General features: G+C 39.8%; 1 protein-coding gene and 1 long non-coding RNA gene across 7 annotated transcripts in view; one reads left to right on the top strand and one right to left on the bottom strand.

Annotated features, from left to right (window-relative positions):
* Positions 1-16,266, bottom strand: part of Galntl6 (polypeptide N-acetylgalactosaminyltransferase like 6) — a 1,056,167-nt gene that overhangs the window by 15,558 nt on the left and 1,024,343 nt on the right. Inside the window, exons 11-12 of the mRNA XM_005325506.3 lie at positions 14,392-14,508; positions 3,124-3,273 (exon numbers count right to left, since the gene is read on the bottom strand). Coding sequence (XP_005325563.1) covers positions 3,124-3,273; positions 14,392-14,508 — 267 coding nt within the window. The remainder of the gene's footprint in view (positions 1-3,123; positions 3,274-14,391; positions 14,509-16,266) is intronic.
* Positions 1-16,266, top strand: part of LOC144370311 (uncharacterized) — a 207,347-nt gene that overhangs the window by 52,928 nt on the left and 138,153 nt on the right. For 3 of the 6 annotated variants that reach the window (XR_013430284.1, XR_013430288.1, XR_013430287.1), the window contains 2 exons: positions 957-1,059; positions 1,706-12,439. This is a non-coding gene — a long non-coding RNA (uncharacterized LOC144370311). Of the gene's footprint in view, positions 1-956; positions 1,060-1,705; positions 15,499-16,266 lie in introns of those variants that run through there. The other 3 variants (XR_013430289.1, XR_013430286.1, XR_013430285.1) reach the window with 3 other exon arrangements.

Genomic DNA, 16,266 nt, shown 5'->3' with positions numbered 1-16,266 from the left:
ATTAAAAAAAAGTTTACTTAAAAAGAAAAAGGAATGGGAGATTCTTTATTTGGATGGAAAACAATAGTTAATATTACTTAGGAGAGATGGCTTTGGTGTTGCAGGATATCAGGATATACTTCACCACTATTATCAATGTAAAAGCTGCATTTTTTTACCCACACAGATGGAAATCTGATCATATAATCAGAAGCTCTGCTAGAAGTTTCTCATCATTTATCTCAATTATTAGTCCCCTTATATTGATGAGGAAGGTGAAAGTCAGTGAGAAATAACTTGTTCAAGATCACATTATAGCCAGATATAGTGGTGCACACCTATAATCCCAGCTACTAGAGAGGCTGAGGCAAGAGGCCTGGGCAATTGAGCAAGACTCTGTCTCAAGATCAAATAAATGAACAAAAAGACTGGGGATGTAGCTCAGTGGTAAAGTGCTCTTGGGTTCAATCCCCTGTACTGGAAAAATAAAACCCATTATAATTTCATAATGATTTAGGGTGTGTTAAGTCTGACTAACTCCAAGGCTTGACCATTACATTGACCATATTTCGAACCCTTGGAAGGTGAAGGCGCTTTATCATGGACTCATTGAGACATCAAATGCAGTTATAAAACAGAGGAATGCAATGACCAGATGTTGTAGAAACTGTCTCTGACTTTAGGATCAAAGGCTAGGTTGGAGGGGGAAGGCCAGGGAAGGACAACCAGCAGGAATATCCTTTAGGCTATAAATGCAATAACCCAGGGGCAAAAATGGAAAGGGCTGAAACCAGGTTGGGGGTTATAGAAATGGCAGAGAGGGTGGATTCTAGGAATAATGGCCTGGGGAAGGAAGAGACAACTCGTGGTAACCAAACAGTTGTGGGGATTGGAGAAAGGCAATTTCTTGATTCAGATGTTGAGAAGATTTGATTTTTGATGGAGGTTGCTTTGACAATCCACTGTTCTTGGAACAGGGGTCCCCCTGGTGGTGAAAGAGAACCAAGACTGGGATTCCCCTTCCTGAGTACCTACTATGGGATAAAGTTATGCAAATGAACATAGAAATAATATTATAAGGTAAGGATGCTCTTCTTCTTTTGTGATGGCAAAGAGCCACAGCTAAAATTAACCAAAAGCCAATTGTTGCTAATGGACCAGGAATTGGGCCCTAACAACGACCTTTATCCATTCAAACAAGGCAGCTTCTGTCACCATGATTTCCCCAGAATGTCCATGTCACTGAGAGAGGTTGGCTGGTATCAGTGGTACTAAATGCAACAAATATTCAGAGACTTTCCCAAGGAGTGTTGATCTTATTTATTAAGAAATGGCAGAGCAAAGCATAGAGAGCTTAAAGCTAGTTCTATCTGAGTTTGTAGGCTTTGCCACAAATCTGCCAGTATCAGTTTCTTCCTGTGTCATTTATACACAATAGTACCTTGTGGGTACAAGGTTTGAAGTGATGTGTGTAAAGCACTAGCTCAATGCCTCCTTCTTGATGGTTGGAGGTGGAATAGTTACTACCCTCTGCCGCCCCTTAGGTAAAGTAGAGAGTCTTAGGTATATGGGATGATTCATGAATATGCTAATAAAAGGGTGTTTTCCAAAGCAAACTCCAAAGATGGCTAAACTGTTGAAACCACTCTCTCCTCCAGCCAAGTAGTACATCTAAATAGACAAAATAGCACTCCAGAGAGATTTCTGTCTCTGTTTTCTCTCTTAGGTCTTGAGCGTAGCCCTTGGAATAAGAGGAATTTTCTAAAACAGGTATGTTGAATAGGCCTGAGTCATCAACTGAGATGAGATATTTCAGAAACTTTCCATTTTAAGCCTTTGGCATGCTCTTTATTAAGTGTATATACCTAGCTTGCTGTATAAATACACACGGAGCGTCACTTTTGCTAAGTAACCCAAGGCCAGCAGCTTGAGACCTGAGAAGAAAGCCGCACACAATTGTATCTAGTGATTTCTTTCTCAAAAGCCTTTGGATCCTGGTAAGGTTTTAAGTGTTAAATCTCATAAGAATTACCTCTTGAAATCACCACAGCCTGTTTTTTTTTTTTTCCCCCAGGAGATCTGTGTGCACGCGAATTAGTTGGTCTTACCCATCCGTAAGCTTTTGTAAGCTCCCTAATGAAAACATCGGTATTTTCTTGGCTTAATTGCATATTATTGAGTGGCCTGTCCCTTATGCTATAAATATACAGTAATGAGGAGTGTTCTGTTCATTAGAGACCACCAGCATACCAGGCAATGGCATATTGGAGATTTTATTGATGTGTACAGAAAATAGAATTATTTTTTTCCCCAGAAAGCAGAATCTTAAAGGTCAAAAAATAAAAGCCTTCTTTATTCCACTACAAACACTATAGCATATGGAACAGCAAAGGCATTTAACAAAATTAATCAATGATATGTTTCTTAAAGAAAACAGAGAGGTTTTTAATTACAATGATTTGCCTCCTTCATTATTTTGGACGCTACCTTCTTATTAGCTCTTTGGATTTTATAGTGTTTTGTAAGATAGAATAATTGATGTTTTGTCTTTTTTTCTAGATGTGTACCTAAATCTGCTGGGTATTGGGAGGTGACAGTATGCAGAATTAACTACACCACGGACAGGTCTCCCTTTGAGTCTCTGATGTCTTTCTCCTAGTGGTGGAAACCAGAACTTTTATTCAGTGAGGAAACAAGTGTCACAATCAGTGCCCACAAATAATAGATTTTTAGTGTGTGTGTTTGTGTTTGTGTGTGTGTGTGTACTGAGAATTGGGGTTCTTAAAAATTATGCATGTGTATATTCGTTTATTGGATTTAAATTTCCTCCTTTTGCAAGTCAGTTGAACTAAGCCTGGACCCATTCCTTGTAGTGTTGTGTTTTAACTCAAATTCATTTTCAATCACAACTCCTTAGGATGGATATGCCCATAACAAGCAAATACAGGAGCAATGCCGCTTTCTACACACTGTATCTTTCCTTTTGCTGATTTTCTCCAAATGAGTGAGCCAAGTATGTGTATATCTGTCCCAATAACACCCTGAAATCAAGACAGCATCTTTTTCAAGAATGTTTTGAGTTAAAAAAAAAAAAACCTGAAGCCATGGCAACTTGAGAATGACCACAAGGAACAGAACTCTTACCTTCCGATATCCCCAGAGCTGGTTCCCCTTCATGCCATGACAGTCATAGAGAGTGACTGGGCTGTTGTATGAGATTGCATCAAAGCAGAACTTTCGGGTATGCAGTGGCTCACCAGGTCGAATATCTTCTCTCCATCCAAAGGTAAAGAGCTAACAAAGCAATGGTAGCAGAAAAGCTACAATGAGTTCAATTTGGAAAGAAGATTCCAGAGCAGGGGGAGGTATGTCTTTTGGCAACATAGAACCCATGCTTTGTGACTTACAAGAGAGAACCAAGTCTGGGCTTAATAGAAATGTCGAGAAGGCATGTTTCCTAAAGTACTGGAGCAGCATCACCTTGGCATCTCTGACCCAGGCTGATCAAAATGTAAACAAGGAATTTTCAGTTAGGCAATAGGGGGACATGTCAGAGGGTGGTGGCATGGTGGGAGGAGAGGGGAAGAGAAAGAGAAAGAGAGGGAGAGGGGGAGAGAGAGAGAGAAGGAGAGAGGTGTATTGAGAGAGGAGGAAAAGGAGAAAAGAGAGGGAGAGAGGGAAGAGGGAGGAAGAGGAAGAGGAAGGAAGTCTTTAATAATACTTTACATTTGTCATTTAAGTAAATGTTACTAGATTAAATGTTACACTAAACTTAAATGAGCAGATTAACTACAAAAGGACAAGGATTAGAGTTAAACTGGACTCATGCTAACACCTTAAAAGAAATTTCTTTTTCCTTGGTACTAGGGATTGAACCCCAGTGTGCTCTACCACTAAGTCACACCCCCAGCCCTTTTAATTATTTTTTTTTGTGTGTTTGTTTGGGATCTTATTAGTTATTGAGGCTCTCATTAAATTGCTGAGGCTGGCCTTGAACCTCCTGTCTCAGCCTTCTGGGATTACAGGTATGCATTGGCCTGGCTGCCTTGGAAAATTTAAAGAAAAAACTAAACTCGACAGAGTACAGAATAGGCAAATTAATTTTCTTGGGTTGTTAAGGGTAATTCTGCAGGGCAATGTAGGAAACTGTACATTGTAACTCACAGTAAGAGACAGACTTTACAGACATACACACTGACCTCTCCTTACCCCAGCTGAAGCAGAAGTGTCATGGAATGACATTTACCTTGACTGCATTTAATAGACTCTGATAACTCCAGCCAGACTTTTCCTATCCTGGTCTATCCTATCCATCCCACCCCATGATATTAAAAATGCTGTTTATGATTCATTGAATTGATTTTACAATGTGTTAAATACAGAAAAAACAACCCTACTCCTATTGGGGAAGGGCATTTTCTTGAGTTATTTGAGCCAAACTACATTTGAGGGATATAGCAGGAAAAATCCTTAACTAACAGAAAATAGACGAGATGCACCCTGTGATTTCTTCCAGTCCTTCACTTTCAGAAAGGTTATATAATTTTTACAATAGGACTTAAGGCAGGCTGCCTGCATGAAGCCAAGCTGTGAGCCTAAAAGAAAAAAATAAAAATAAAAACGACGAGCTATTGGGAAACTATGTTGATAGAAAGGCAAGCACAATACTGAGCTGTGTGTACAGAATACACTTCACAGTGACCCGGCCCCCAGTAGATTTCAGGTTTCAGGTCCTACTCAGGAAAAGAAAAATGCAGAAAGAAATCCCTGGCACAATTCCAGGGATGTCTAACAAAAGCAGTTAAATTGTGGGGATTCTGAAGAAAAATGGAAAGAACTGGGTTAAGTGGTCTAAAGAAAATAAAACAGAAGTGGTCCAAATCAAACATGAGAGAAGATTGTCTGGGAAACGTTGAGGGGCTGTATCCTGTTTCCCTGGAAGACAAGAAAAAAAGAGAATTTCTCAAATGCAAGGACAAGGGGTTTTAGGTCAGGCACTTGAAATAGATTCATGAAGAAGAACTGTAGATTTCCTTTTCCTAGAGCTAGGTGCCCCCTCCTCCCCCAACACTATTGTGACTGAAGCATTTTTTTTTTTGACACATTTAAATCCTGTGTGGAAAAAATGACTTCTTAAGGTCTGTTCCGTGTTTCTGATTTTGATCACTCTCTTCTAATTAGAACTTGGTACCCCTATGATTTTTGAAATCCCATACTCTATCTTGTCCACCCTCTTTTTTTTTTAGAGTCTTTTTTTTTTTTAAGCTGTAGTTGGACCCAATACCTTTATTTTATTTATTTTATGTGGTGCTGAGGGTCGAACCCAGTGCCTCATATGTGCGAGGTGAGCGCTCTGCCTCTGAGCCACAACCCCAACCCCTTGCCCACCCTCTTTTATCCATCTCTTCACTTCAACATAGGTGTTTCTCAGGGTTCTCTCTTTTTCCTGTGTGGCCCTTAACACTCTCACTTCAATGCTCACTATATGCTGATCACCTATTGTCTGTGTTACCTTCAATTCCTTGTAGGATTCCCCAACTCTACACCTGTGAACAGCTTAAATTCAGCAATGTTATGTTTGGATGTGAGGTGTCCCCCAAAGCTCTGGTGTTGATGCAAGAACATTCAGAAGTGAAAGACTCAGATTATAAGAGCTGTAACTTAATCAGTTCATCCTAGTTTGAATAGACTGACAGGGGGCTAACTGTAGGCAGGTGAGAAGTGGTTGGAGGAGGTGGGTCACCGGCAGTGTTCTCTGGAAGGGTTCACCTTCTGTGTGTCCCCTCTGCTCCCATTTCTTGATCCTGTCATGAGCTGAGTAGCTTTCCTGCACTGGGTCCTGCCCCCATGGTTTGCTGCCTCACCTTGAGCCCAGACCAATGGAGTCAGCCACCTATGGACTGAGAACTCTGAAACTGTGAGCTCCAAATAAACTTTTTTTTTCCTCCCCTAAGTCGTTTTGGTTGGATATTTTGGTCACAGTGACGCAAAACCTGACTAAAACAGAAACTGGTACCAAGAAGTGTGGTCGTTTCTGTGACTAACCTGATTATGTGGTTCAGAAGCCTTTAGAGTTGTTTGTGGGAGGAATTTTGAAAAGTTTAGAGATACAACAACCTAGAAAAGATTTAGCACATTGTAAGCACAACTTAATGGGGGAATTCTGGTGGAATCTCAGAAGATCAGAATGCTGATGGGTGCAGACTGTGCTCGTGAGGTGTCAGAAGGAAATGAGGATTTATTGGGAGTTAGATTAGAGATGGCACACGTTATATCTGGCAAAGAACTTGGCTACATTTTCCCCATATCCTGAGACTTTATGTGAGGATGAATTTAAAGGAAATAGACTAACCTGGTCAAGGAAATTTTAAGGCAGCACAGCATTCAGTTGGACATTGCTGGCAGCTTTCAGATAGGTTTACTGTCAAATAGGGAGCAGAAAGCAGAGCTAAAGGATTTTAAAACATCACAGTTTGGCCAGAAAAGTACATGTAAAGCTGGGGTCAAGGAAGGTGTGTTTGTTAAAGAGGCTTTACTCTCTAAAGAGATGCTAAGTACTTTACATAGAGACTCCAGGACAGATGCCTTGAGGGCATCTCAGGAATTTGGAAGACCACACTTTTTATAGGGTCCAGGGCATAGAAGAGAACATTCCTTTGAGAAGAGATCATAGGGATTCCCTGCTCACACAGGTAGGTCTAGGAAACTGTTTCACCATGCTGAGCTGTGCAAATACTCAGAGGCTCCTGTAGCCATGATTCCAGAGGGGCAAATGTTGTGTAAGATAGCAGCAGACCAAGTGGTGCTGATTCTATAGGAATGCAGAATGCTGGAGTTAAGGGGTGATGGAGGCTTCCACCAAGATTTTAAAGGAAGACCTGGAAGGCCATGTGAAGTGTATAGGGTCATAGTCCCTATGGTTTGTCCTGAGAGGGTGACATGTGAAGCTGTGAAGATGAAACTGAACCTGGAATGAAGACCCCCAGGAATTGAGAGATGCCAGTAACATGAACTGTCTGCTGATAAAAATGGCTGGCTGTGGAAAGAACAAGATTAAAAGAGAGTTTGTGTGCAATGCAATCAGCAAGTCCAAAGGGACAGGGCTGCCCAAGCTCTGGTGAGCATATCTTCCCACCATGTGTCCCAGATTCCAGAGATGGAGCTCCAAAAATTATTTGCCAGGCTGGGTTTAGATCTTGCTTTGGCTCTATCCCTTCTTTTCTATGTCCCTATGTACCTCCCTTTTGGAACGGGGATGTTTATTCTGTGCTACTGTATCTTGGCTACAAGTAACTTGCTTTTGATTTTTTACAGGGGCTCATAGCTAAGAGTTTGCCTTGAGTCTCAGACTCCTTTAGACTTGGGAAATGCTGAAACAGAGACTATGGAACTACCAGAGATGGACTAAATGCATTTTGCATTGTGAGATAGACATGAGCTTTTGGGAGCTGAGACAAAATGTTATGGTTGGAAGTGAGGTGTCCTCCCCCAAAAGATCTCCTGTTAAGGCAGAAATATTCAGAGGTAAAATTATGATTGAGAGCTATAACTTACTCATCTATCCTAGTTTGAATGGACTGACTGGGTCGTAACCATAAGCAAGTGGGGTGTGGCTAGAGGAGGTGGGTCACTGGGTATGCCCTGGAAGGGTGCATTTTCTCCCTGCAGTTTCTCTCTGCTTCCTGACTCTGCCATAAACTGAGAAGCTTTACTCTTATGGGCTCTTTTTCCATGATGTTCTGCCTCACCTTTGGCCCAGAGTAGTGGAGTTGGCCATCTATGGACTGAGACCTCTGAAACTGTGAGCACCAAATAAACTCTCCCTCCTCTAAATTCTTCTTGTCATATATTTTGGTCACAGCAACAAATAAACATATCTTAAACTCAAGTTAATTTTCTTTCCTTCTAGCCTTTTCCTTTATTTCATTTTAGTTGGTAGTTATGGCATCCAACCTGTCAACACAGTAATTTTTAACTCCTTACCTTCTTCATCTAATCAATTACCAAGTCTTGCCAATTGTGTCTTATAAGCACCGTTTTCAGAATTAATCCTTTTTTCTCTTTCCTCACAACCACTGCTCTCAATATCTCTTGCCTAGATTAGTGCAGTGACCTCCTAGCTGATTTCTTCCCCACTTTCCTTTTTGGATTTCCAAACATCTGTCTTTCTCAGCTTCTAAAGAAGTCTGTTTGAAATGCTTGTTTGGCTATGTTCGCTTCCAATCCAAATCTCTACAACCCTTAGAGAATAACATTCAGACATTTTAACACAGGAGGAACTTTTTGCCATCTGGCCTTTGCTGTACTTCACAGCTGCATCCCTTTCCTTTTAGTTTGTATTCCAGCAACACTAAAACGTTTGTAGTTCCTCGCACAAAGCAGGCTGCATTTTTCCTTCTGGGACTTTGTTCCTGAGAGTCTCTCTCTTTGAAAGGCCAACCTAGTTAGTGATCATCAGTCCTTTAAAATTCAGTTCAGGTGTCCACCCAGCTAAGAATGCTTCCTCTTTGAAGAACTTACTCCTCTTCCCTCCTTACGTCATTTCACCGTGCAAGTCCACTCTTTCTGTATTTCACCCTGCAAGTCCACTCTTTGATGGCGGGGGGTCTCACCCCCCATGTATCATCAGTTTGAAAGTAAATTGCTGTTAATTTCTCCCTTTTCTTCTTTTGAGTGATAGTTTCAAATATAGATTTACAGAGACAACTCATTTCTTTGCTTAAATATTCATGTGGTATGTGTGCTTCCAGTGCCCAGAACACTTCATAACACATGGTAGATGCTCAATAAAATTTCTATTGAATAAATGAAATGTGTACTTGTTATCTTAACAGTAAATATGTTGAAATAACTATCTAGATAAATTGGTTAATCTTTTCAATCCATCAAGTAAATCTATGATATTTGTGTCTAAAACCATATTGATGATTGTTTTTTGAACTTTTCATTTTGATGATTCTAGATTCTATTAATTCTTATTGAAATGTACGTGTCCTGACCTATAAACCTGTATTTGACTTTGGTGAAACTTTATTTTGATTAAATATAATATTTTCCTCGTATAATAAGCATCTGACCAATGTAGGAACAAGTGGTTTTGATGGGTCTATCCATTTCCCTTTCTGTCTCTGTTTTTCTCCCTTTTTCTGGTATTGGGGATTGAACCCTGCATGCTAGGCAAGTGCTCTGTCGTTGAACTGCAGCCCAGCTCTCCTCTCTCTTTTTAGTTTTCATACATGCAAATGGCCAGAGATAAAAGGAACTGTAATCACTGTGTAGCAAAGACCTTCATTATATAGTTGGGGAAAATCAGACCTGCAGGTTAAATGGTTTGCCTCTGCCACACCTCAAGTGTTCAGGCTTCTTTTGCAGACATTCTTTTATTTTTTCAATATATTTTTAGAGGTTGTTTTATTCACTTATTTATATACATGGCTGAGGATCGAACCCAGTGCCTCACACATGCTAGGCAAGTGCTCTACTGCTGAGCTACAACCCCAGGCCCTTGCAGACAGTCTTTACAAACTTTTTATTAAACAGATCTGTTAAGTCCAAAGGAATACTTGTATTATAGCAAATAGATAAATTTCTCTCTCAGATCTCTTCATCTATTGTCACAAATGTATCTCAGGGCATCCTTAGATAACTTTTTTTCCCCTTATTTCTAGCTTTGTTGTCATAGTGTAATGTTCAGTTTTACATCTGTAGCTTGTTAGAGTGTAATTTTCATAGTGTTTTATGTATTATTATTATTGTTGTTATTACCTGGTGAATATGTTCCTGCATCCTGGGTAATACATCTTCAAATTATATCAATTGCTTTATTCTTCTGCACCTACCTTTAGCTAAGATTTTTTTTTTCCTCTTATGTCTTTGTCATTTATCTTAGCCTAATGGCCATGTCAAACCAATCAGGCATTGAGTCTTTCATTCATTAGTTACACTTCCATGCACAATCTTGTCAAAGCAAAAACAAGCAGACATTATGAAGCCATTTTCATTTTTTGCCCCGGGTAATGTCACTGTGACATTCATAGTTGGTTTTCTGCCCTTGAGCTGATCTTATTGACAAAACTATCTAAGTTTCCTTCAGGTTGCCTGTGAAAAAAGAAAAATAAAACCCATCCTCCCCACTCGCTGCCATCCCAAATGTGTATCATCAGTTTGAAAGTAAATTGCTGTTAATTTCTCCCCTTTCTTCTTTTGAGTGATAGTTTCAAATATAGATTTACAGTGATAACTCATTTCTTTGCTTAAATATTCATGTGGTATGTGTAATGCTGCTTGGTCTGTATTGTATTATCTGAATAAACTCACTGGGCTGGGAACTACAAATACACTGATCTTCTTCTATCTGATTTGAGACAATTGAAAATATTTTTTTCTCTCTGTGGGTAGTTATATTTTATTTCATTGTTATGTGAAATCGGGTGAGATACAGTGTGATTTACCTTGCAGTTTTTCCCCATGGGTATGCTCTGTCCTGATGGTGAGAGTGTTTTTCCCAAAGGGAAAGAATTTGTTCTTTCCCTGCAGGTGTTGACTTGCTTCCACCTCTGTGTGTCTCTCCTCCTTCAGGTCTTGCAAAGGGGGTACTTGCCTGCTTCCTCTGCTGCTCTGCTTCCTCCCCAGCATGAGGTCAGAGCTGCTGCTGGGCCTGCAGAGTGGGAGCAGTTGAAGTAGGCCAAGGGGAATGCCTCCCCTCCCCTCTCCCCTGCACTCATCATGGGAGTTAGGGAGTCTCCTTTCCAGACCTTACAGTCTTACTTGGATCTATTTTTATTTTTCTTTCTTGTTCCCTAAAGGAAACGGAGAGCCAGCACACAATGCTCCAGTGATATCAAATAGCTAAATAGATCACCCTGGAAGCATGAATCATACATCTGCTTCCTTCACAGAAGCCAGATTAGTCAGGACTAGTGTTCTGCAACAAAGGACATTTTCTTTTAATAGTGCTTCAGTGGACTTTCCTTTGTTTCCCATGTAACATTTTTATTTTTTTTTTCATTAAAAAAATTTTTTTTAAAGGAATCACTTCAACTCCAATGGGGACTCTCTTTTAAATCTTTTTGAATTAAAAAGAATGTCCTTAATTTTCATGTTCTGATATACTTTTCATTCAGGATTTTTAATTTAAGTGTAAGAGAATGAATTATAATTCTTGTAAATCATTGAATAATATATGGAAGAAAGGTTATAGTTTAATTACTGGGAAAGGCAGCCATTTGTAATATTTTAGACTCCAAGTCAATATGTGATGATGAGACATATTTCAAATAGGAATCATTTTTTACCTCCAGTCAACCTTTAATCTGGTAGCTCCATTTTGGGGATCTCCAGAGACTGAGAATTTTTTTAAAAAAAGACCTATATTAACCAGTGTAGAGAGTCTGACTGTGGAAATGTACAGGGAAGCGTTACCCTGGTGAGAAGACTCCCAGGGGGTAATAGGCACCTTGTTTCCCACCCTTAGAATGGCCTGTAATCTCTCTTAGGATATAATAATATAACTAATATATGTGCTGTGTCTAGCTGGTATGGAAATGCCCTGAGATGCCTCTGTGTTAGAGCCTCATCAAGCTTCGACCTTGATTGCAGGCACATAGCTCCTGGGAATAGAAGAACTTGTTTACTAGATAACTATGATGTTTCATCAAGCTCTGGTGCTTCTGAAGCTGCCCACGTAACAATAACTTCAGACAATGGACTTTCTTAAGGACTGCACAAAGCTCCTAACATTGCATATTGTAACTGTGAAATGTAACTGCAGAATAAGCAACCTTACTGATACTCTAAACAATAATGTGGTTATGGTACTGATGACCTAATGTAACCTATTGTTATAAATAAATGTGGCCTCTTGGACAAAGAGCCACTCTGCACCTTCCCTGCCTCTGTACCTTGTCTCTGCCTCCTCTTTATTATTATTCCTTACAACTGTTTCTTTACAAACCCATGCTTTTGTTCTGCTCATGTAGTTTTCTGCTTGTCTAGTGCTGCTCTCTGGTGACCATTTCTTAAATTACATGCCATGGATTTTTGCAGTTTAGCCTAAGGGGGGAAAAATGAACCAATAATTTTTAAAGTGTGTGTAATAGAATTGGTTTTGCTTATATTCGTTTTTAGCTGTCAAATAGAATTTTCAGACCTGAGCCAATTTCATTCTAGAATATTACTGAATGGAAATATTCAACCTGATTCAGGCATCCAGGCAGGTATCTTTCATACTAAATAGCTGGTTTAGAATGTTTTCCCTGGATTATTAATTTTCTCTGGATAGGCTGAATAGGAAGTGGTGGAGACAAATTTTAGCTCAAGAGTCAAAGCTTTTCCATATAACTTCTTCCTTTTACTTCTTTCTTTTATAAATACATGTCTGTTCCTTGGATGCCAGTCTGACTAATAACCTCCTGAGCATTCTCTATTGCTCCCAGACTGAAGTCAGAATTGCTCCTTAGAGGTAAGAGCCAACATTGTTCTTCTGGAAACATCCCTGTGGTGCTTATAGAAAGTGATAGATAGAGAAAGGAAGAAACAAGTCTGCTTACTCTAATATTTGATTCTTATCATTAAATCCTAAAGCCACAGAACCTTCTGTAAAAACCCAGCAGGTAAGTGTCCCACACTGCAGGATATATTGGAGAGAATGATAACTAGTATTTGGTGACTATGCTGGGAATGAACAAATGGAGCCAAAGTCACCACTGCCTTGGACCCAAGAGGGATTTATGATTTGATATTAGCATAAAGTAACTTTATGAGTGTGTATGAGAAGGCAGAGGGAAATGTATTTTTTCTGTACCTACTTCATGTGCAAGATGCTGTTGTATCATGGCTATAATTCCTTCTCATATAACCCCATCCAGGAAGTGGGTATTATCCTTGTTTAAATATGGAAAAATTGTGGCCCAAAAAGATTGAACAATTTCACATGGCCACATAGTTTAAACTGAAATCTGGGCTGACTGCAAGGTTCATTATCCTTCTAGAACACAACGAGGTTGAGGGGTAAGATTGTAAGGACTGGTAAGCGGTTAGATGGACCACAGGAGGTGTTGTTTGATTGGATTGATTTTGGACTGTGCTCTGGACGTGGTCTTTTGCTGTTTTTGTAGCATCCTGGTGCTCTGACTGTAATGCAGGGTGGAGGTGAGACAGGAAAGGGCAGGGGACTGGGGAGAAGGAGGTGCCAACACACTGAATCTCTGTATGTGAACAACTCCTTAGCATTCAAGGCTGATCATGGTAATTATACAACTAATGATTTTAACGAAGCTTTTCTTTTTCTTTCTTCTTTTTTTTTTTTTTTGCCTTGAATGAGACATAAGATAAGAAGTCTCTCCACAACTGAAGCATGCCCATACTGGGCTTCTTCCTGGTCTAGTACACAGGATAGACACATAAGGAGTACAGCTGTAGGAGTGCAGTAATGCCTTCTGGGAACTCTTGCTCACTTTTTCAGTTTTCATAAGAAAGGCATTGTGAAAAATTTTGAGAAATTGAAGTACTCGTAAACCATACTACCCTGACCTTGGAATGAATCATTCTGCAAAGGGGAGAGGTGAATAGGATGGAGGAAAGGCTCTAATGGTATCTATTTCATTTTTTTTCTTTTTTAAGTATGGCACTAGCTGTCAATCATTATTAAATCCATGTAATGCATGCATAAATATCTGCTAAATTTTCTATATTTTCCTATTGACATATTTTATAATTCAAAATTAAACAATAAAAGGAGGCAGACAGAATATTACCTACTATCTTTTCTCTTTCACCAATGGCATAGCATAAGGAAAACCCCTTATAAGAACTTTCAAATTTCAAATCGGATTAGGATCACACCCTACCTAAACTGAGTTGCATTGAAATGTGTTTCAATCAAAAGCAAGACACAGAGTATCCTGTGAAGTCCACGTTGGGGTGTTACCTTCATGCCTAAGATTAACAACTATTACTACAACAACAAAGATGCATGTGTTTTTCTTTTGGATACACAGCCAAAAGGGAAAAAGAAAATTATATGAGATCCCAAATACAGAACATTATATTATAGTCTTCCATCAAAATCATGAAATTTTGTTGGAAGCTTTTCCTAGCACTCTGCAGGTTTTTTGCATCTTGAAAACTATCATTCTTGGAAAGACAATTAGATTCATGTCACAGCGAACAATTCTACCATCCTTCCTATAATTGAAAGCATATTTGTATCCATATCTCAACTGATTATCACAATGGCTCTGAGAAGAAAAAGAAAGAAGTAGAGTGATTCACTTAACTACAGAGCTGGTCGGTGACAGACCCACAACCTCATTCCAGGTCCCATGTATTCCACCTGGAGACTTGCTCCCACCACATCCCTCCACACCTGCCTCAGACCCCCACCAGCCTCCTCGCCCATGACTTCTCATGTACCTGTTCATGGGACCACGTCCTTTCAGAACCATCCTTGACACAGATGTCCAGCCTCAGCTCGGTTCCTGTGGCTCCATGCTTACTGTCCACGCAGAGATTCGCTGCCACGTTCCGAATCTGTGGAAAGAGGAGAGAATGTTGAACAGGACGCTTTTTAAAAAATTATTATTGTATTGCTACCTCATGACATTCATATAGATTAGGTAATAATATTGTCTTTTTGATTATGTGGTTAGAATGATGCTTGGGTTTGAACACAATTTATGGAGAAAATGAAGGAAGTTAAACATGCTACTTTATATGTGGGAGAATATGAGCCGGTCAAAAACAGACTGCAGCTCTCCTCAGCAAAGAAACATGTTGATAATACAATACAGGGAGCAAGAGGGAGCTTCCATCTCTAGAAGTTGGAGATTTTTCTTTTTCAGATAGTGGTGAACTTGGAATTTGTTATCTTGCTGCTTCAAGAACTTTCTATCATTACCATCCTGGTGGGAACTGAGGTCGAATCCCAGGCAGGTGATGCAGATGCAGTGTGTGGTACAGGGCAAACTTCATGGCCCTGGGCAGGAGGACATGATGACCTTTTGTTCCAGGTCTTGATCTATTGTCTATTGTCATCATTTAACCTTTCCCCTGCATGATGACTTAAATGTCACCCTAGAGGATGAGCAAAATGGGAAAGACTATCTATCTATGAAATACTCTAATGGATGAAGATCCTTTACATGAAGTCTGAACTTTGAAAAGTAAAAAAAAAAAAAAAAAAAAAAAGAGGAAAATTCTTTCCAAATGTTGAATGTTGAATAGTACTGAATAGTTCTAGGTCAAAAGGGTAAACAGTGAAAAGTATCCGGAGTAGCAACAGAATCTGGACAGAGATAGGTCCTTTGTCAAATCTTCCCGCCTTAAGATTGCACCAGTCCTGCTGCCAGTGTCACACTGCAGCCTTGGGTACAGTTGGATCGTGTTTTTAGTTGGGTACTCAGTGTACAAGCTAGTTATGTTCCATTATCTCAGTTTTTTTTTAGGCCTTTATATAGTCCTGGATTATGATAAGCTCTTTAGGTATGTTTAACAATGGAAATAAAAATAGGATGAACCCAACTGACAATTTGCATCACGTTCTTTTGCCTGGAATGAGTAGATAAGCGAGGGAGTCTCTCACAACAGAGGAATGTCCCCCACTGGGCCCATTCTTATTTGTGTGGGGAAATGAAGCAGAGAAAGTTGTTTGAAAATACTGGGTATCATGAAAGGAATAAATGATGCGGCGACAGGGATGATGTGCTGGTGGGAGGTGGTTCATATTTCATTTACTCTAGGAGTAGAAATTGGTATAATGTATTTTGGGAGGAGATCCATGTGGTGCATCTGAGTTTCCTTATTCAGGGAACTTGACAACAGTGTGGGCTCATCTTCCATTGCTAGTTTCAGTGATGCTTTGATGTAAGGGTAATGTGAAATACAGCAGAATACAGAACTGCAGTTCCTAACCTGGTTTGGCCCACAGACCTCTCTGAATTCAAGGAAAGCTATGACATTTTGCAAAACCAAACGACAAACTAACAAAACTGTAAGTAGATACATACGGACTTTGGTTTCCATTTTCCCGGAACCTATCAACTCCAGACTTGAAGCCTGAATTAGGGAAAATGGCTGCTTCCTATGCTTTATAAATGAATTTCTTCCCTCTTCTCAGAAACATGGGAGATCCAAAACAGGGAATGAACTTGGCTGGTCCTCAGAATGTACCTGTTTACTCACTCCTTTAACCATTTCTCCATTCTCCTAAAACAGGGACCAGGAAGAAACTTTCCTTTGGGTTCTTGGGAGCCAATAGTACAGTTATGCTGTTTCTGGGGCTGGGATGTA

This window comes from Ictidomys tridecemlineatus, chromosome 14, assembly GCF_052094955.1.
Source record: "Ictidomys tridecemlineatus isolate mIctTri1 chromosome 14, mIctTri1.hap1, whole genome shotgun sequence".
NCBI classification, from domain to species: Eukaryota; Metazoa; Chordata; class Mammalia; order Rodentia; family Sciuridae; genus Ictidomys; species Ictidomys tridecemlineatus.
The sequence above is the reverse complement of the archived record's forward strand: the minus strand, read 5'-3'. Positions and strand labels throughout refer to the sequence as shown.